Below are 22,709 nucleotides of genomic sequence, written 5' to 3'. Positions count from 1 at the left end.
AGATTGGACTCGGCGAGTGCATGAGCGGACTCGGCGAGTACAAGGCAATCTTCTTGTGGATGAAGATGACATTGACGAGTTGTTCATACAACTCGGCGAGTCAAGACCAGGACCTGTTTATCAGTTGAAGATGAACTCGACGAGTTGTTCATACAACTCGGCGAGTCGGATGAAGATTCAGTCGATGTCCATTAGATGGAAAACTCGTCGAGTCATCGCCTAACTCGACGAGTAGAGACGAGTGTAAGAGCAAATGGAAGGATAGGGACTCGGCGAGTTGGCAAGCTAACTCGACGATTCAGGTCAACTGGTAGTTGACTTTGACTTTGACTTGGTCGGGGGTAAAGTAGTCATTTTACCCTAAGGACAGTTAGTAGTGTTTGATGGATTGTTTTGTGGGAATTACAGCCGGAGGATTTCCGGAGCAGCACCAGCAGATAGACAGTTCCCACGCAGATCAGCAGCTGCTTCGAGGTGAGTTACCCTCCAGTAGCAGTGGGTCTACGGCCACAATGCCTGCCCATTAGTAGGATTTGTATGATTAGTTGATTGTCTATGTGATATTCATCTAGGTTTGCTACTACCTAATATGTTTATGTGCTAGTATGATATGATGCTATGTGCTAGTGACAGTAGGGAAGATAGTCCCCAGATTTCCGGTCGATAGGGTCGAAGGGGTAGTCATGCCCAGCCATGCTAGATAGATTATGTGATATGTGTTATGCGGTGACAGTAGGGGTGAAATAGTCCCCAGTATCCTGTCAAGAGCACCGAAGGGGAGACCAGCACCCAGATATGCTAGTCAGCATCCGGTCGAGAGGACCGGAGGGGAGGCCAGCACCCATATATGCTAGCCAGTATCCGGTCGAGAGGACTGAAGGGTCAGGTCGGGCACCCAGATATGCCTGACAATATATGTATGTTATGTGGTACGATGTGGGAACTCACTAAGCTTCATGGTTAAAGTTTTCAGTTTTGGTTTCAGGTAGCCCTTCATCGAAGGGGAAGGGGCTGGCGCGGTAGCGACACATCATACACACACACTATTTTTCGTTTTACGAACTTGTTCTGGGATTTGTACTCTGATATTAGGTCGTTTTCATATTTTGGTTTTCAGACACGATGTATGTTATGAATTGGCTTGATCAGACAATGTTTTATTTACAAATGTTTCCCAAAGTATTGATTTTAAAAATGAAATTTTTGGGTGTGTAATTAGGGTCATTACAAGTTGGTATCAGAGCCTTGGTTTGAGGGATTCAGACACACCTTCGGGGGTGTCTGAACTCAAATCGAGGGATTAAAGGATTTCGAAAAAGAAAAAGTTTTCTAAAAGATTAAGTAAAGAGTTTTAAGAAAGAAAGAAGTGTGTGATGTGCGCGACCGGCCGAGCTCAAGTAAGTATTCCCCAAAGTACCCATACAATGTTATGCACTGTTTATCAGTTCAGTAGAACAGCATGCTAGTATAGGACTAAGGGTCTAGGAGTGATGCCTTATGTGCCTGATTTATGTGCTTCAGCTTATGTGAATTGCATGCTAGTGTTAAGTAGACAGTAGTAGGATAACATGTTTAGGTTATGCCTGATAGTATGAGCTTAGCATTGTATGCTAGTACAGTTTCTCTCTATGAGAACAGACTTGCTTGAGTAGTTTACCTGCATCCGAATGATGCTTGCTTTGTGCTTTGTGGGACTCTGAGTGATGGGAGTTAGCCATTAGGTGAATACGTCACGTCACATGTGGTCAGGGTTGAATAATCTCAGAGTGCTAGATTTGGCCCTATTGCGCAGCTCTTGTCTGAGTCTAACCGTTGTAGGGACGAGTCTGTTACTCGGAGGATTATCTGAGCCTCATCACATGTGATGGTATCCAGGTGATAGCTAATTGGAATTCAAGGAGGCCTTTAGCAGCTGAGGACCGGTTTGGGTAGGGCCAGAGCTTTTCCCTAGGGTAAGCCTAGGATGAGGATAGCAGTGGTCAGTAGCGGTAAAAAAAGGGATCTGGTGGAGTCAAGGCAGTCCTTGAAGAAGGTACGGATAGATGTGGAAGGTAGTATGGGCCCGTACTACTGAAAGCAGAGGATCCGTACGCGAAAAGAGGAAGGATGAGATAAGACCAGGGAGTTTTTGGATATGAGGCAGACCACGGAGACTGTGGCGGAGATCACCGCCAAGTTTCGGGAGAGGGCGTTGTTGGTGCCCCAGTACGCGGGGTGATGAGGATATGAGGAGGACCCGCTATCATGACATGCTACGAGCTGATATTCGGTAGCATGTTAGTTTTTCCGCATGCCCTACTCTGGAGTCCATGATTGCCAAGGCCAGGGAAAGGGAGATCGACCTAGAGCACATCCGGAAGAGGAAGGTTGAGGAGGGGCAGGCTACGGGGGCTTCGGGGAAGAAGCCCAAGGGACCAAACGCAGGGCCGAAAGGCCAACAGGGGCGAGGCCATTGCAGGCAATACGGCAAGACGCACGAGGGAGCGTGCAAGTTGGGATCGTCAGGCTGCTATAAGTGAGGCAAGATTGGGCACTTCAGCAGGAATTGTACCGCCCCTACACATATTGATGGGTTTTGAGCATTCTAACACTTCCTAAGTGTACATGCAACCCTAATAACCTTGAATCTATGTTTTCTCTATATACATGCAAATTTCATTTTCAAGGTTATTTCCTAAATAGCATGGCATGGGGATTACATAAAACATAAAAGCTAGTAGAAATACATACCTTGTTGTTGCTTGGATTCCTTCAAGACTTTGTGAGCCTAGCACCCCAAATGTTGTGCCTCAAATGCTTCACACAACACCAAAAAACTTGGAATAACATGAGAGAATACTTCTTACACTTGAAAATCGGTTATGCCCTCTCTAGAAACACTCTAGTGCCGATTTTGCATGCTACAGGTTTTCTTTTATGGTGTGTAATAATTAAGAGCTACAAATGTAAACCCTAATTGTCATGACTCTTCATTTCTCATGACCCATGGGTTTGTAACTCCCATGGACTATCCATGGAGCTCCATTTGGTTATAACCAAACCCATAAACCATGGATCATTAATCCACCATAAAAGAATTGATGATTGTCATAATCAACCCTATATATTTAATTAGTCTCACTTTGATCACCAAATTAATACTAGATTAATACTTGATCAATACTAATTAAATAATACTATTATCAATATATTAGAACTTATAATATATTAATAATCACAAGTGTACTTTTTCTCATTTTGTCTATCCAAGTATTGCAATGCCATGCAACCAAAATGGACCATGCCGGGTCGGGTCAAGTACATACCAAATAAAGTTATGGACTTAGACACTATATCCAACAGTCTCCTACTTGGATAATTCTAATAACTATATTTGCAAATATGACTTTGAAATCCGACTAGAAATCGTAGCTCTTTCAAAGTCTCTCGGAACTGAGATGATGATGATACGCCATTTAAGATAAGTGATCATATAATCTAGCATTTGTTTCTTGATCTCTGATTTGTTTCAACATAGAACTAAATTGAACACATCAATTAGGTTCTGACCGGGCCCGGTACATAGGTCAAAACCAAATCATCGAGGGGCCCAAATATCGCTTCTATTTCTAGAAGGAACAGATAAACTTCAACTGATATGCTTGTACTAACTACTTGTTGAATTATTCACAAAGGCATGTTTTATAACATCGAGTTACCAATTCATTTTCGTACAATCAATGAATAACCAACTCATAGTCAACAACTCATATCTCTAGGTTTGAAGATTTATATGATATTACTGTCTCACGATCACTCAAGATAAATTCCATGAAGTGATGCAAGTGAGCGTGCGTTGAATCCAATACTCAACCCTTATGAGTACTCATGAATGTTGTAGCAACCATTGCATTGTCTAAAGCACTTTAGACAAATCATACAAGCCAAATTCATGACAGTCTTGATTCATATCTACTTCCAACATATGACTGACTGTGGATGGTTTGAATAATATGATATATACCATAACATAATTATTCTAGAAGTCAAAACATGCAAAGTGAAACACAAGAATAATACTAATCTTATATGGCCCCAACACTTTGAGTGTAAATAAAAACACCTTTTATTTAAGCACCATATTGATTACTCATTATTTATGTTTCGATTAATCAACTTTATGCTTGAATTAAAACATTAGTTGTCCCATGCTCCAAGCATGTACATTATGTTTTTCCAAACAACAATTATGCCATACTCCAAGTATGCATACTATGTTTACATATGTTCCTCTCTTTGTGAAATAGATCAATTGACAATATTCCAATGATACTCATTTCACAATTCCAATCCTTGTTGTAAATGCAAGAATACCAAACTCTTGCTATTTACTGTAATCTGTTAGATTCTAAACTTATATGCAATGATCCCCTTGTAATGACTATGCATAGAAGTCACAAAGACTTGGCAACAGACATTACAAAGTATTCCAATGGAAAACAATTCCATGGAAATGAAGTCTCAAATTCAAAGTACATTCCTTTGAACATCCTTCTTAGCATTAAGTTCTTTAATCTTACACAGATTCAAAGAATAACTTCCACTTATGGAGACAATTCCATATTACCATTTTGACCATCACTTCTGAACAAGAGTTGCCTCTTTTCAAAATATGTCAATATGGTCGTTACTCTATACTTCTAATTTTCCATGAGCAACCAATCTTTGGTAAACCTCAGATTGTCCTCGACAACTTTGCTTAATCATTTTAGTCATTTCCAATTCTATTCCTTTTTCCACCTTAATGCCCTAGGCATTTGGAAAATTTTGAATGGATGAATATTATAGCATATGTAATCAAACCTATACCCAAAGCATATGGGACATGATTTATGCCATAAAATTTTTTATTTGCCATGCTTTCATAATTCGAACTATGAAGAGGGATGTCGTAATCATAATCGAATTTTAAGAACGCAACATATATAGAATTTTCTTATGTTGAACCATTCCAGCATAATCTTCATATATATTCTTGACTAAAGTAGATTAAATTCTCAGTCTAAGCTTGTAGAATTGGAGTGAAGTATAAAATCCTCTCCCTTAATTATAACTAAGCAACTTTTTCAAGGGGAATTGAAACTTTTGTTTTCTATAATTAATATTGTTGACTTGCAACACTTAACATAATAATCATGCTCCCACTAGCATAATGATTATTATCTTACTAGCATAACACTTATGCTCCCACTAGCTTTGACATGTATCCAGAGATCAGCTGGACTTTTAGAAACCAACACTTTATTGACTTTTCTACCAATGTTCAGATTTCTGATACACAATTTCTTTGATAAGACTTTATCAAAACCATACACCTTTCCTTAGATAGCTCACTTGTGCGTCTAAACAATTATGAAGAGGGATGCCGTAATCATAATGTTTAGACCTTTTGTCATTCTCACAATTGCTATCTACTCAAAATCTACTTAGTGAAAGAGTTTCCTTATGACACTTAGATTTTTATGGTGTATGTGTTCCTATCCATGGGAATTTGTCATAACCATAACCACAAGACAAGGTTAGTGATAAATCCAAACTCATATGGACTGAACTTGTTCAATCTTAATTTCTTGCCACCTGGTAGCACAATGCCCAACATTGCTTCCGGATTGTTATGCAAACAATTGAGAACTCATAGAACTCACAAGCATAATCAACTTTTAATTGGAATAGACATAGAAATACGAATATGTCAACACGATAGGTTGCAAACCTCAAGTCGAGGGCTAGTGATTAACAAAACTCTTGATTAGTTCTTGAAACTATTTCAATATCTTTTAGACTCCCACTGTCCTCTTGACATATAAGACTTCTCTTTGTCAAGAACCATTCCTTGACAATACAAATATTCAAGAGCTACTGCGGATTCTTATCAAGTTAAACATTTCTCACTATTGGTCTTAGCTGGTCTTTGTTTTATCCAAAACATCACAACTTACCAATCTCAAATGTACAAGAATAAGAAACATCTTACTCTGCATTTGACAAGTGTTATGAACTTTCTAAAGACTATGTCACTCAAGTTACAATCTTGGAGTATAACTCCAGGATTTGTTTTTGGAACGAAGTATGAATTATCTTTTGATTTAACCATTTCAACAATTCACGATTCCTCTCCTCAGGCAACAAACACACTAAGGTGTCCTTAGAGGTTCAGTTGTGATTTGGTTCCATAATCACTAAGATAATCATAAAACAAAATACACAAGTACTCTCCCATCTCTTCAGATTGGAGAAACTTTTATCTCTCTGCCTTATTTGATTCTTCTTATTCATTCTGCCATACATTGAAACTTTTCCAATGTTTTAGAATTACACTTAAACTTGTAAGCATAAGCATATTTACTAAACTTTAGTAAATCATAACGAATAATCTTATCTACCTTTTTGGTGGACCTGACTAGTGCAAAACTTAATGTACCTGATCCTTTAGTCCTTCGCTTGACTCACATGCGAATGTGAACAAGGAATTAGTCTTAATTTACCAAAGATGAAAATTCTCATTCATCACACAATACAACTTGCATGATTCCAAGTTTCTATACAACTGAAACTTGGGTGATGAGAATCTTTCCTTATTTGGTAAATTATGACACTACCACTAATGAAAGAATCAAATCCATTTACCCATATTGCTTATCAATGGAAACATATAAGCAACAACCTTTTCCCAAATGCCATTGTAAGGATACTTAAAATAAATAAAATCAAAACCATTTTCTTTTATTTTAAAACTTTGCGGAAAACTTATCCTTACAATCCATATGGAAAACTTGTTGTTATCTATTCCTAAGAAATATATCATAACTCTTAAGTAACAACTCAAAATTTTGATCATCGAACCATGCGATCGAAATCCATCTTCACGATCAGAATCAGCATATACTTCCTTTAAGTTTCTTCACTCTTCTTTGATTCTTAAAACATCAATATGTGAACCAGTCACAACATGCAATAAGAATCTCAGAATAGAAACTTAATAAAGTTAGATAATGGACTTTACCTAAAGCAGAGTCAAACATTTGACTTTACTATCCTTATGGACTTTTAGGTAAATTTGGTAGCTTCGCAACCAATGCCCTTCCTTTGGCAACAGAAACATATGGACTCTTTGGAAACAAACTTAGCCTTTCTCTTTACCATTTGGTCAACCGAGTTGACTATGGCCAATCCCTTTAAATTGGGAAGAGAAAGGGTTTCTGGACTTCCAATGTTACCATTGTCAATGTCCATAGAAGTTTGGGAAGTTGATCTTCCAATTAAAATTTGCTTTACCGATGCTCCAAATCATTGCTGATTCAGCATCATCAAGCAAATAGGTAAGGTCATTAAGGGTCATGTCATGATCTCTCATCAGGGAGTGACTGAAGAGCAAAGTCAGCAGCCAGCTACCTCGAGACTTCGACACCGGACTCTCCCGGCTTGTCAATATGGGACTTAATATCCAAGACCTAATCACATATAGACTTTGTTTGCCAATAGGGATTTATCAGGTCTTGAAACTTTTGGGAAAGGGAGATTTATCGGAGTAGGTGGACGAAGTGAATTATGATTTCCAGTCCCACTAATGCACAACAAAGGGATTGATCTTTCACCTTTGTTGCCATTTAGGATATCATGTTCATTAGGAAGCTTGTTCCTAAAGAATTGGGAAGACCATAGTTGTCTAAACTAGACATCTATAACGGGAGAAATTCAAGTTAGTTGATTTAAAGTCCTTAATGTAACACCGAATATGAAATATTAAGGCTAGGATCCAACAACCTATTTATAACTGGAAGAGGGATGTCATAATCCAAGTTATAAAATAGTTGAAGATAGGTAAATGACGATTTACCAATTTCCACCATAAGAACGAAATATTTTAGTATTAGGTTTTATTGGTTTTGAAACTCCTAGATCTTTTGAGATACATTGAACTTTTCAATGGCATGTTTGAATCTCGATTGTGCCCTCTCAAGTTTGTGACTGGGATGCCGAGGATCACAAACAAGGTGTGAATAACCATACCAATTGACTTGGTACCCTTAACTTAATCACCTAATCGATGTGCCGGTTAGCCACACAGCGCCACCGATCTATAATAAGGTCAAGTTACCCCTTGCTACACTTACTAGTTCTTGTTAGTGTGTCGGTTAACCACATACGCTCCACTAACGACTTGGTAAGGTACAAAGTGTAATTTTATGGGTTAACAGCAAATTCACATTTTCCTAAAGTAACTAAGATTGTGAATTATTAAGGTATAGTTACTTTATAATTTCATTATACTTTTAATGAGGATTAAGGTCATATCCTACCTTTTTCGACTAATGACCCTCCACTAGTCAAGGAAGCGGTGGGTGAGAGTGGACACCCATTAAACACCATTTTATAGGCAGTAACCTTATACCCCCCTTATACACCGACTTCGTGAATGAGGCCTACTAATGGTAATATTGACTTATTCTTATACATATCTATATAATTAAAATTATAATAATAGTATAAGGGTGTATTTTAAACATTTAAAATACTTGGTAATTTAATCTATTAATTAAACTATACTCTTAATTTAATAAAACTTAAACCATTTCTTTATGGAATTATTAACTCTTTTAATTAATTTAATGAAGTCCATAAAGTTTGAATTTTTTTTAACTTAAAAAAAAATATTTAATTTGGAATTAAAGTGTAAGACTTTACATGTTCCAAAACTTGAGGGCAAGATTTGAAACTATTCCAAGTCTCTTCGGTTTGTAACTTATGAGTTTTAATGGTTCATAAAATGAAGACTCTTCATTTTATGAAACCTCTTTAGTTCTTTAATCACAATTTAAAGAAGTGACTTTTGGTTATCCATAACGTGATGACAAGTTATGTACAGCATCATTGCGATTAAGATCATGAATTAATCAACCATGCAAGTTACAAACAATTCCTATGATCTTCTAAAACTCATAAGAACAACTATTCACATCAACAATTTCAAGAATCATAAATAAACCATATAAAACATCAAATTTTGATAATAACCATTTATTTGGATGAGAAAAAACATTACCATAACATCAAAATCAAGTTTTAAGAACAAAAACACTTTGTGGTAATGATACTAATCCAAAAATGGCCAAAAACAAATTTTTTTCACTGAACAGTCACCACCTCGTGGTAAACTGACAGATTCCAAAAAAAAGATTTTTCATGCAAATTGCATCAAGTATATAGAAAACAATCCTAAGCTCTGATACCACAGATGGGTTTTGAACATTCTAACACTTCCTAAGTGTACATGCAACCCTAATAACCTTGAATCTATGTTTTCTCTATATACATGTTAATTTCTTCTTCAAGGTTATTTCCTAACTAGCATGGCAAGGGGATTACATAAAACATAAAAGGTAGTAGAAATACATACCTTGTTGTTGCTTGGATTCCTTCAAGACTTTGTGAGCCTAGCACCCCAATTGTTGTGCCTCAAATGCTTCACACAACACCACAAAACTTGGAATAACTTGAGAGAATACTTCTTACACTTGAAAATCAATTATGCCCTCTCTAGAAACACTCTAGTGCCGATTTTGCATGATATAGCGTTTCTTTTATAGTGTGTCATAATTAGGAGTTACAAATGTAAACCCTAATTGTCATGAATCTTCATTTCTCATGACCCATGGTTTTGTAACTCTTATGGACTATCCATGGAGCTCCATATGGTTATAACCAAACCCATAAACCATGAATCATTAATCCACCATAAAAGAATTGATGATTGTCATAATCAACCCTATATATTTAATTAGTCTCACTTTGATCACCAAATTAATACTAGATTAATGCTTGATCAATACTAATTAAATAATACTATTATTAATATATTAGAACTTATAATATATTAATAATCACAAGTGTACTTTCTCTCTTTTTGTCTGTCCAAGTATTGCAATGCCATGCAACCCAAATGGACCATGTCGGGTCGGGTCAAGTACATACCGAATAAAGTTATGGACTTAGACACTATATCCAACACCTATGATACATATATAAGAGTTGCTGTGTTTCCACTGTAACCAGAGGGGCCACAAGAAGGTCAATTGCCCCCAGTTGACAGCAGCAGCGTCGGTGAAGGCGCCAGCTCCAGCGACCCTGCGGATTACTGATGGCCGGCAGGGCAAGGCAGAGGATCCAGTTGTGAGGAGCCGGAAATTTCAGCTGACTACCGAGGAGGCACGTGCCGCACCCGATGTGGTGAAGGGTATGATTATTTCCCTCTGTTTTATTTATATGATGTTATGATGTTAATATGTGCTCTGTCTATATGCGTTTAGGATCGTTCCATGTGAACGGTATCCCAGTTCAGGTGTTGTTTGACTCGGGTGCCACCCGATTGTTTGTTTCTCTTGCGCTTAGCAAGAAGTTCACTTAGTCTTCGGGCATGTTGGACTGCCCTTTAGAGGTAGAGATTGTCGATGATCGATGAGTACGAGCATCAGCAGTGTTCAGAGATTGCGTTCTGAGGTTATTTGAGGAGCGATACTTGGTGGATTTGGTTCCCATTCCGTTGCGTGGGAACAAGGTGATTATAGGCATGGATTGGTTAAGCCCTAATGGGGCGGTGATAGATTGCGCGCAACAGCTGGTGTGAATCAGGACCCCAAGTGGGGGAGAGTTGGTAGTCCACGGTGAGAGGCCATAGCATGGACCCACAGTATTTCGGCAGCGAGAGCTAGGCGCTACCTTCAGCAGGGTTACGTGGGATATGTCGTGTATGTTATGGATACCCGGGAGGCGGGTAAGGCGACGGTGAGCGAGGTCTCGGTGGTGCGGGACTACACAGACGTGTTCCTAGAGGAGCTTCCTGGGATACCTCCGGAGCGACACGTGGAGTTCAGGATCGACCTAGTCCCTGGTGCGGCTCCAATTGCCAAGGCGTCGTATCGATTGGCTCCTCCTGAGATGCAGGAGTTGTCTACACAGCTGCAGGATCTGTTAGACAAGGGATTCATTAGACCGAGCAGTTCACCCTGGGGAGCCCCAATTCTATTTGTGAAGAAGAAGGATGGGTCGCATCGGATGTGTATAGATTATCGGGAGTTGAACAAGGTAACGGTGAAAAACTGTTACCAACTTCCGATGATTGATGAACTCTTTGACCAGCTTCAGGGAGCATCTTGGTTCTCCAAGATTGATCTGCGTTCAGGATATCATCAGATGAGGGTCAGAGACGAGGATGTGCGGAAGAACGCATTTCGGACACGTTATGTCAATTATGAGTTTATGGTGATGCCCTTCGGGCTCACCAATGCTCCTGCCGCGTTCATGGACCTCATGAACCGCGTGTGTAGACCGATGTTAGATCGGTCTGTGATAGTGTTTATTACTGACATCTTGGTTTACTCCAAGACGCAGGACGAGCACGAGGAGCATCTGAGTGAAGTTTTAGAGACTTTGAGGAGGGAGAACTTGTATGCTAAGTTCTCCAAGTGTGAGTTCTGCTTACGCGAGGTGCAGTTCCTCGGACATCTCGTCAACTAGAACGGGATCTCAGTGGACCCGACCAAGGTTGAGTCCATGATGAGATGGGAAGTTCCGAAGTCTCCATCTGAGATTCAAAGTTTCCTAGGATTAGCAGGCTACTATAGGAGATTCATTCAGGATTTCTCCAAGATAGTCGTACCTCTGACGCGGCTGATGATGAAAGTCGTGGTCTTTCGATGGGGGCCTGAGCAGCAGGAAGCGTTTGAGACATTGAGACAGAAATTGTGCGAAGCGCCAATCTTAGCCCTGCCAGAGGGCGTAGATGATTTTGTGGTATACTGTGATGCGTCCATTTCAGGTTTAGGTGCGGTGCTGATGTAGAGAGGGCATGTCATTGCTTACGCTTCGAAGAAACTGAAGCCTCACGAGGCGAACTACCCGACGCACGATTTAGAGTTGGGGCGGTTAAGGTACCTCAAGATTTGGCGGCATTACCTCTATGGAGTCTGGTGTACCATTTACACAGACCAGAAGAGTTTGAGGTACCTCATGGATCAGCCAAATCTGAACATAAGGCAGCGTCGATGGTTGGACGTAGTGAATGATTATATCTGTGAGATCCTTTATCACCCAGGGAAGGCCAATGTGGTGGTCGATGCACTTAGCCGCAAGGCAGCGCCGATCAGAGGCGTGTGCATGAGGATGCCATTGGTGACTCCATTGTTAGAGCAGATTCGGGAGGCTTAGCAGGAGGCTATGAAGGAGGAACATCAGAAGAGCGAGTGTATAGTGGGTCAGGTTTCCATCTTCGATTATGATAGCTAAGGGTTATTGACACTATACAGCAGGGTGTGGGTACCATATCATGGGGGTGTGCATCAGGTTCTGATGGAGGAGGCGCACAAATCCCAATTTTCCATTCATCCCGGGGTGACGAAGATGTATAGAGATCTTCGTCTAGACTATTGGTGGCCCTGCATGAAACGGGATGTAGCTTGGTACGTTGGGCGGTGCTTGACCTGCAGGAAGGTAAAGGCCAAACACCAAAGGCCAGATGGCAAGATGCAGCCGTTGGATATCCCACTGTGGAAATGGGAAGACATCACGATTGACTTTATCACCAAGCTTCCCAGGACCGCACGGGGAGTGGATTCTATATGGGTCATCGTGGATTGGTTGACCAAGAGCGCCCACTTCATAACGATCCAGGAGAGTATCTCGGCAGAGAAGTTGGCCGATATCTTCATTCGAGAGGTGGTGGCGCGGCACGGAGTGCCAGTCTCCGTGATTTCAGACAGGGATGTACGGTTTACTTCAAAGTTTTGGAAGAAGTTCCATGACGAGCTGGGCACTCGTCTGCATTTTAGCACCGCCTTTCACCCGTAGACAGTTGGTCAGAGTGAGCGGACCATCCAGACTCTGGAGGATATGTTGCGGACGTGCGTGCTGGATTTCGGTGGTAGCTGGGATACTTATCTCCCTTTGGCTGAGTTATCATACAACAACAACTAACACGCAAGTATTGACCGTCCTCCCTTCGAGATGTTGTACGAGAGGAGGTGCAAGACCCCGATATGTTAGGGTGAAGTGGGCCAGAGGGTCATGGGGAGCACCGAAGTGGTGCTCAAGATGACCGAGACGATTCAGCAGGTTCAGAGCAGGCTTCAGACTGCACAGAGTCAGCAAAAAAGTTATGCCGACAAGCGTCGTTCAGACCTCGAGTTTCAGGTCAGGGATATGGTTCTCCTGAAGGCGTCGCCTTGGAAAGGCGTCACCCGATTCACGAAGCAGGGCAAGTTGGGCCCAAGGTACATTGGACCATTCAGCGTTGCAGCTCGGGTAGGCAAAGTAGCGTACAGGCTGGATCTGCTAGCCGAACTCAGTCAGATCCATAGCACCTTCCACGTCTCCCAGCTGCGGAAGTGCCTGGTGGACGACTCAACAGTGGTACTCCTAGAGGATATTCAGGTTTATGACAGCTTGAACTACATTGAGAGGCCAGTGGCAATCCTCGACCAGAAGTCGAAGGATTTGAGGAACAAGAGGGTCGAACTCATGAAGGTGCAATGGCAGCACCGGAAGGGGTCGTATTGGACTTAGGAGCCGATGGAAGAGATGATGGAGCACTACCCCGAGCTGTTTCAGGAACGAGCAGCAGACTTCGAGGACGAAGTCTAAAATAAGTGGGGAAGATTTGCAGCACCTGGTTCTTGGTACATATTCTTTGTAATTAACTCGTTAAATATTTGCATTTTTTTCCTTGGACTCGGCGATTTGAAGGACCAACTCGCCGAGTAGAAGCGGGATAAGACGCGGGACTTAAGTGATGGACTCGGCGAGTCGGGTCCCAGAGTCGGCGAGTATGTACTATTCGGACATAAACCCTAATCCGCGGGTTTGCAGCCTATTTAAGCAATTTTATGACGGCCATATTGTCCCTTATGCTCCCCAAAACACTTCTCATTGAAACCCTAGCCGTTTGTGCTTTGTTGAGGCCATTTTTGGTGTTCTTGTGTGGTTGTTAAGCTTGGAAGGAAGGAAGGAGCTTGGAACTCGAGTTGGGACTAGTAGATCCAGGGATTTTACTTCATTTTCAGCAGCTTCAAGGTATAATGCCCCTGTCTTGACTCATCCATGTGTTTATTAATCTTTAACTTGCGATCTCTTTGGATTTCTAAGTCATAATTCGGATTTGGAAGTGTTGAGTGGGTTTTGACTTCAGATCTGGACCTTAAGAGGGGTCTCATGGCATAAAGGTGCCAAATTTAGGGCCATGAGAGCCCCATGCACATTGTAGGACACTTTATAGGGATTTTTGAGCTAAAAACCCCATGCATGTCCATCAAGTTTGGAGCTTTACGTATAAAGTGAACATTAGGAGGCCAGATCTATGGTTTTGGTGTGTTAGATCTCATTGAAATCGACGGTATGCATTTGGTCAAGATTGGACTCGGCGAGTCCAAGGAAATCTTCTTGCGGATGAAGATGAACTCGACGAGTTGTTCATACAACTCGGGGAGTCGGATGAAGATTCAGTCGATGTACATTAGAAGGAAAACTCGTCGAGTCATCGCCTAACTCGACGAGTAGAGACACTTGTAAGACCAAGTGGAAGGATAGGGACTCGGCGAGTTGGCAAGCCAACTCGGCGAGTCAGGTCAACTGGTAGTTGACTTTGACTTTGACTTGGTCGGGAGTATAGTAGTCATTTTACCCTAAGGACAGTTAGCAGTGTTTGATGGACTTTTTTTGGGAATTACAGCCGGAGGATTTCCGGAGCAACAGCACCAGATAGACAGTTCCCATGCAGATCAGCAACTACTTCGAGGTGAGTTACCCTCCAGTAGCGGTGGGTCTGCGGCCACAATGCCGACCCATTAGTAGGAATTGTATGATTAGATGATTTTCTATGTGATATTCATCTAGGTTTGCTACTACCTGATATGTTTACGTGCTAGTATGATATGATACTATGTGCTAGTGACAGTATGGGAGATAGTTCCCATATTTCTGGTCGATAGGGCCAAAGGGGTAGTCATGCCCAGCTATGCTAGATAGATTATGTGATATGTGTTATGCTGTGGTAGTAGGGGTGAAATAGTACCCAGTATCCGGTCGAGAGGACCGAAGGGGAAACCAGCACCCAGATATGCTAGTCAGCATCCGGTCGAGAGGACCGAAAGGGAGGCCAACACCCAGATATGCTAGCAAGTATCCGGTCGAGATGACCGAAGGGGTAGGTCGTGCACCCAGATATGCCTGACAATATATGTATGTTATGTGGTTGTATGGTATGTGGTACGATGTGGCAACTCACTAAGCTTCATGCTTACAATTTTCAGTTTTAGTGTCAGGTACCCCTTCATCGAAGGGGAAGGAGCTGGCGCGGTAGCGACAAATCATATACACACACTGTTTTCCATTTTATGAACTTATTCTGGGATTTGTAGTCTAATATTGGTTCGTTTTCATATTTTGGTTTACAGACACGATGTATGTTATGAAATGGCTTGACCATACAATGTTTTATTTACAAATGTTTTCCAAAGTATTGATTTTAAAAATGAAACTTTTGTGCGTGAAATTTGGTTCGTTACACTGTAATTACAATTTCCCCTACCTAAAAGTTTCAAAGGCATCATCGTTTAAAATTGTAAATAGCTACATATAGATTATCATTTCTAGTTACCCTTTTTTTCTTATGTTGATCTGTTGAATTTACAGCCTTAATTGTGGTGCAATGAAGTGTATTCCTGCTTGGTGTCACCAAATTTGTTTTGCGGTAAGTCAACAACCATCAACCTTTAACATTTACATCCAATTTAAATTTTCTAGTTGTTGCTTCAATCTCGAAGTAAGTTCTCTCAATTTAGTAATGATTGTGGCCAGATTATTCCTAATTTTTCTTAGTTTGACTTAGTTGTCTTCAAGTACGAAGCTTGAATGCATTTGATAAATAGTAATCACAAGCCCAAACTTGGTAACATGTCCCACCTATACAAAATTGTAATCAATTTTTTTTAATAATTTTTTAGTTATAAAATATGGTTATTTATAAAGAAGAGTATTCTATTGTACTTATAGAGTACAGTCGTATAACGTTACTCTATTTAAGCTTCAAATAGGAACCCCCCTAGAACACGACCATATAACCGTATTATAATACCTATTTTGAAAGTACTCTATAACTAGTTTTGTAGTAGTGTAGGTGTATTCAATACTGAGAATTGTTATTCTTAATATTTATATAGTTTAAACAGGTGTATTTAGATAGAATGCCTCAAGCTTTCATTTGGACAAAGTAGTGGTCATACAAGATATGTTGGAAGAAAAGTGAAAAATGTAGCAAGTGTTCCTATCTCAAAAGCCAAATGCCCAACCATGATAGTTTCAATGAAAGTGAAGAAGGTGAAAGTGATGACTAGGAAAATAGTTCTAATGATTTCGATTAGGTAGTACCTAATAGATTGATTGTGTTGTATGAAACATCTAAACAATTTCAAGTTATGTTGTTTATTTTTTAAACTGATTGTTTAAGATATTGTAAAGCTTTTGATTGTAAAAGTTATGGGAAGTTGAATTTACGTAAAAATTATTGTTATAGGTGTACCAATGCGGACAACAAGTTGTCGCTATAGGTGTACCTATGGAGACGACATGTCGTCTCTTTAGGTGTACCTATTGCGACGAAGGCTACGACGACGACAAAATGAGCTGAAGCGACCAAAGTAAAGCAACAAGGCCTATGGTGACGACATGTCATTCCAGACATTTACATAGATGACTTTGCATGCTATAGGGACGACATTTCTCATCCCTATAGGTCTTTATTCTTGTAGTGGAATTATATGTTGTCTAATAATCTAAATGATACAAAAAGTAAATAGTTAGTAATCACCTCAAAAATGTTGTTTTCGTTTATAACTTTACACAAAAATTATTTCAATGCTTAATAAAACTATAATCAATAAAAATTTATTTACATCATTACATTATGCATTCTAGACTTGTTGCTAACAACTGAGGATATTTAGAATTGACACTCTAGTTTTGATCAAGTATCTACAAAGGCATTCTAACTGGTCACAAATATCTAGGAGGCTAAATTTTATTTCTGCTAAGCCTACTTTTACATTCTCTACAACTGAGCTGTTTAATTTGGTTTTCTTGTAGATGATTACGACATGTAATTCATCATCCACCTTCTTGACTTCACTTTCTTCAAGAGTCTTAGAACAATGGACACGCTTGCTGCCTTTCATTTTAGAGACCAAAGACCAAGCTTTTGGCCTTGACTGTGTGTTTGATCCTAGAATAAAGTTCAACAAAGACTCAAACACTACCAAAGTGTTTAATCTCATTTCTTCCAAAATATTGATGTTTGAACCTATTATATGGCTTTCGTTGACTAAAGAAGCCCATTGCTTCAGCAAACATGACAATGTTTTAGAAACAACCTTCTTCACTTTTCTCTTTTGGGATAAATAGCCCTCGATTAAAGATTTTAACCCGTGATTATTACCTCTTTTTCGGCGAATAACCGATTGGAGTGCTTTGGCACAATCCATGGATATGGACAAGGCATCCGTGGTGGTGCTACACAGTTCCAAAAGCCCAACGAGTTCATCCAAAAACTAGTTCAGTTGCTCTTTGTAGCGTCCTTGTGCTAAAGATTGTTGAGTGGATGGCAATGTAAGGAATGGTTGAATGGATTCATACATATCATTCAGGAATTTAAGTTTATTACCTATAAATGATGATGATGATGATGAACAAGATGTGGTGGCTTCTTGAGAATCATGAAATCTATAGAACTTATTGAATATGGATTGTTGGTCTGAAGAAAAAGGTAAGCTTTTGCATCTGGCATGGTAATGTGGCTTAGTATTTGAAGAAATAGTAGCCATCTATTTGTAAGATGTCGAAGCTAGATAATTTTATTTATTGTTTGCTGTCTTTCTTGTAGGTTGGTATATATATAGTTGGAGTTTTTGCGGTCTATCATCATGTGATCCCGAATTAAGTTTGATTGACCACCTACTTCTATGTGTTGTCTCCCTTCTTTCCATATCCACAGCTTATTTTCTATATTCTATGTCCTACCACAATGTTCACATGCCTCAATATATATATTATCGCACGAAACTTGCCTCTTTCAATGCATGATCTGGGTTTTGATTTGTTGAATTAAGTAATTAATTTTACAAATACTCTGGCACCATCTGGATTATTTAGTCTATAACACAACGCACGAGTGATAACATAAATATAGGGATTTCACTACTAGAAAAAAGGCCTTTTACGACGCTCATTGCGCGTCGTAAAAGGCTCAGACAACGCACAAATGCGCGTCAAGGAAGGCCCTGTCATAAAGAGAGACGACGCGCTTTTGCGCGTCGTCTATAGATGACGCGCATTTACGACGCTCATTTATGACGCGCAATTACGACGCGCAGTTACGACACGCAATGCGTATCAAGGAAGGCCCTGTCATAAAGGAAGACGACACGCATTCGTGTGTCGTAACCTTACGATGCGCGTGTTAATGACACGCAATGCGTATCAAGAAAGCCCCTGTCAAGAAAGGCCATGTCATAAATGAAGATGACACACATTTTTGCGTATCGTAAATTTAAATGTTTAAAAAAAAATTATATATTTATTAATTTTTAAATTAAATTTGCATTTAATTTCTTATAATATAAATAAAATACAATATACAAAAAATACAATCCATTGCATAATATAAAATAAAATTTCATACTCAAAAAATAAAATAAATTGCACAAATTGTAATGTCATACAAAGAATCATTCAAATGTTAAACAAAAATAATACATTGCTAACATGTGTTATACATTCCTATAAAACTAACAAATAATCATACAACTCTGTTTCTTACTTGAAAGGAATGCCAAACATGATTAAAAAGCCTCCCTTAATCTTGATTACTCACCTGCTTAAGTAGAATGTTGTTGTTGAAAAGGTTACCTAGCAACAGAGGGGCAAAAATGTCTTTTTGACTCTCATTTACCCAGGGGTAAGCCCAGCATCAGCTAAATTAAGGTTTGGATTTGGTTGACTGGGGCACCACCACGATATCCACCACCACCACGACGTCCACGGTTCCATTACCAAAGACTACCTAGAAAAGATTCCAGAAAAATTAATAATGAAGAAACTATAGGAAGACTGAAGATAATATTATTGAAAGTGATTATGTAAAGTGTGAACAAAGGGGAAGAAGATTCTCTGTTGTAACTTGTTTCTTGGAGGAGATTCTCTGTTGCTAACTTGTCTCTTTTTAGACTCTCCACCTTGTTCTCTTAAACCAAAATGAAGACTTCAATGAGGATTCACACAACATCCATTGATAGCAGCAAATCAGGAAGCACAATGGTTCAATCCCATTCAAGTTTCTTTGGACCTATCAGCAAGATAAGAATAAAAAATTCTTTTCATGATGGAAAGATTAAAAGCTAGTAAGATTTAAATCTTTGCATAATGGAAGAAAATGATGGGGGAAGAACAGGAGCAGGAGAAGGAGCCACATATAATACTAGCCCAAATAGGTTGATCATATGTTTGATGATCCTTTCTGTTTCACCTACAATAAAAAAAAAAACAATTTATAGACCCACATTTCACTTTGTTTCTCATAAAGTGGTAAAAAATTTTAAAAGAAAAAAGATATCGGGAATGGAAATAAGATTTGGACTTCCAACCATTGATCTAAGCCACATGATTTTACTCTTACCCTCTTTTCCTCCACTATAATTACAACGAACTGCATATAAATTTGTATGGAAAGCTTTCTCTTCAATTTCTAGCTTCTCTATTTTAGGAATTCCTGAAAAAAAAATCCAAGAAACCTGTTTATATATTAATTGAAATTACAAAGTAACAAAAATGATAGATAAGAAGAGAAATAAGGTCAAGTCTAGAAGACAAGACCAGGGGAAACAGGGCAGTTTCAGATATGCAGTTTCACTCGATCTTCCAAATGTATCTGTTACAATGAATTCACATCTGAAGAAATTACCAATGTTATCAAATCACAGCTTATATGGGCAAGAACATTATGATTGTAATGGCTTAAAGGATTTGTTCTCTTCTGAACAAATGTACCTATCTTTTTTATTTTTTAATACGGTATGATAAAATAAGTATTTAATATTTGAAAATATGAAACAAAGTAAGTTTTATAATGTAGAAGGATTAAAGTTCTTACCAGTAACCGCAAGCATCTCAATTCTTGTAATCTCTTAAATGTAACATAATATTTAACAAATTTGCATTTTAAGAAAAGTATATAAAATAAATCTTGAAAAATACAAAAGTAATACCTAGGAGAATTACATCAGTTGGCTCTGACAACTTCAGCTCACCAACAACCGAATCGCTACGAACAGGTGCATACCTTCAAAATATAGAAAAAAAGGTTTTTTTTATATAGATGTATATGTATAGATTAGTGAACTAAATAAAAAAAGGTAGAGATATTAATTACCCGAATAATAAAAAAGCAATTGAATACTCACTCGGGGCTTGCGAATCTCATTACATGTTCCATTATTAAGCATGTTAAAAGCTCTCGTGTAATGTATTGAACTAAAGGGCATTGAGCTTCACTGCATACCTGCATGCTAGCATGTCCAATGTCAATGAAGGCTACATTGAGCTGCTCATTTTCAGGTAAGTCAGTTTTGTATATTCCATAAGCTAAAGCAGTGGCTATTGTCTCATGCATCAACCGTAGAGGATGCAAACCGGCAATAGTAGCTGCATCCATTACAGCTATTCTTTGAAGATCAGTGAAGTAGATAGGTACCCAAATACAGCAATCCACAACTGCTGCATTCAAATTCTTTTCAGCTATTGTCTTCATGTTTGAGAAAACTATTCCCATAACTTGTGTTGGGGTGAATGACTTTGTTTCCCCAAGATACCTTGCATTGATCAATGGGAAACCATCGGGTCCCTCAGTAACTGAAAAAGGCAAAGCCTTGAGATCTTGTTGCAATTCAGGATCAGAAAAAGGACACCCTATTAACCGCTTAATTTGGGAAATGGTGTTTTTTGGGTTCATCATACTGGTTGCAGCACCAGCTGTTCCAAGAAAACGCTGTTTATCACCAAAACACACAAGAGCAGGAGTCTCACGTTTTGACTCATCATTAAGAACAACATCAATTCCCCTTTGTCTGGCAACTGCCACAACACAACTCTCATTCCCAAGATCAAATCCAACTACGCTCATCTTTGCTGAGTAAAGTAACTCGTTTAATTAATGAGAAGTTACTCTGCCTCACAGGAATCAATCTGCACAGATGAAAGGTAATTAGATTTATCAACAACTGTTCGATTACTCATAATATGCTTAACAAACCACAAGATAAGAACCATTAATGAAAGTATTCACAAAACATCAATGAAGATTGTGATAATCTTCATCAGAACTCTCATCTTACACCTTATATTCACTCTGGGCAGATATTAAGGATGGATGAAGCTCCTTTGAAGCCATGAGATGGTGTATCAATCTTTCATCTCTTTCTTTAGAAAATAATTTTAACATGACCTCCCTCCCAAGAACTCCGTCAGCCCAAGCGCCCAACCCACTCCAGTAAATTTGCTGGAATGCATATCCAACACGTTGCAATACCAAAAATAAAAAATAAAAAAAATTATGTAAGCAAAATAAGCATATCAAATAATATAAAAAATTAATTTTATTCTAATGTTATATCAAGAGGAAATATATTAGGAGCCATTCGTATGGCAAGTTTATACGATATAATTGAAACTTCTATGTAAAACCAGATAAACATAAAAGCAAAAAAAAAAAGGAACAATTTTGTTGTAAACTTAATTTCTATCTTTTTTTTTACATAATGAATCATCTGAAATTGAGAGAGAAAATACAAAGCTAAAACATTCATATTTTTTTATAAAATCAAACATTCATATAAATTGAGTTCATTCTTCTAAATTCTAACCCTTTCTAACATTATAATAGATCAACTCAAGAAGGCCCATCTTTCTCAATCCCAAAAGGTGCCTCTAAATGCCAAATCATTGATAAGGACTTTTCACAAACACTTAGCGTGCAAATTTAAAGGCCACATTTTGAAGCTGATCCATGAAACTAAAAATAGACATACATGTGTGGATTGTTAATGCTTCTGATGTTGAAACAGCTAGTTCCACTGCATCTATGATGTCAACTCTATGAGATTTGGGGTTTATCCCATTTTACCCTTTTAAAATTCCAAAATTGCCCCTTTCAAAATTAAAGTTAACCCAGCAGCCATGACAAGAATCAAACTCAACAGCAACATTTTCAAAAGGAAAAAAAATATATTTTGATCAACCGCAAACCAAACAAGAAGATTCCAGTATTGCCCTTTGTATATGACATAACAATGAACCCAATAGTCTTGACTAGGATCAAAATCAGCGAAGAACAAGAAACCCTTCCATAAATTTGTCAATCATGGACCAATAACAAAAAAAAACTTTTGATCAAGCAGCCCCTGCTTCTCAAACCAAGGAGATTAGAAGAAAAAAAATATCAAAGAAGAGGCTACTGCGATAAAAAGGAACAGGGGTGCACCCATTTTTTTCCCAGTAATACCGAATTCTATCAAAATTAACAAGCTGACCAAAATGCCCCTTAATAAGTAACCACTATTTTCGAAAGCAATACAATC

At 38.8% G+C, this 22,709-nt stretch overlaps 1 protein-coding gene across 1 annotated transcript; it reads right to left on the bottom strand.

The window, feature by feature from the left end:
* Positions 1-19,057: 19,057 nt before the first annotated feature.
* LOC111899715 (heat shock 70 kDa protein 15-like) lies at positions 19,058-21,256 on the bottom strand. The gene is made up of 6 exons (XM_023895568.2): positions 20,538-21,256; positions 20,343-20,416; positions 20,228-20,260; positions 19,754-19,846; positions 19,527-19,603; positions 19,058-19,141 (listed from the first exon to the last, which is right to left on the bottom strand). The coding sequence occupies exons 1-6, from the start codon at positions 21,254-21,256 to the stop codon at positions 19,058-19,060; spliced, it is 1,080 nt and encodes a 359-aa protein (XP_023751336.2).
* Positions 21,257-22,709: the final 1,453 nt, after the last annotated feature.

Source organism: Lactuca sativa, chromosome 4 (genome assembly GCF_002870075.4).
Source record: "Lactuca sativa cultivar Salinas chromosome 4, Lsat_Salinas_v11, whole genome shotgun sequence".
NCBI classification, from domain to species: domain Eukaryota; kingdom Viridiplantae; phylum Streptophyta; class Magnoliopsida; order Asterales; family Asteraceae; genus Lactuca; species Lactuca sativa.
This window is presented reverse-complemented; position numbering and strand designations above follow the sequence as displayed.

Bases quoted from the DNA above. Each gene is read 5' to 3' on its own strand.
- LOC111899715 (XM_023895568.2), bottom strand. From the start codon at position 21,256: ATGAGCGTAGTTGGATTTGATCTTGGGAATGAGAGTTGTGTTGTGGCA. The intron at 20,417-20,537 runs GTGAGTATTCAA...TATATTTTGAAG, and splicing joins ATGAGATTCGCAAGCCCCGA to GTATGCACCTGTTCGTAGCG. The intron at 19,142-19,526 runs GTTCTTCCCCCA...AATCTTTTCTAG, and splicing joins TGGCTCCTTCTCCTGCTCCT to GTAGTCTTTGGTAATGGAAC.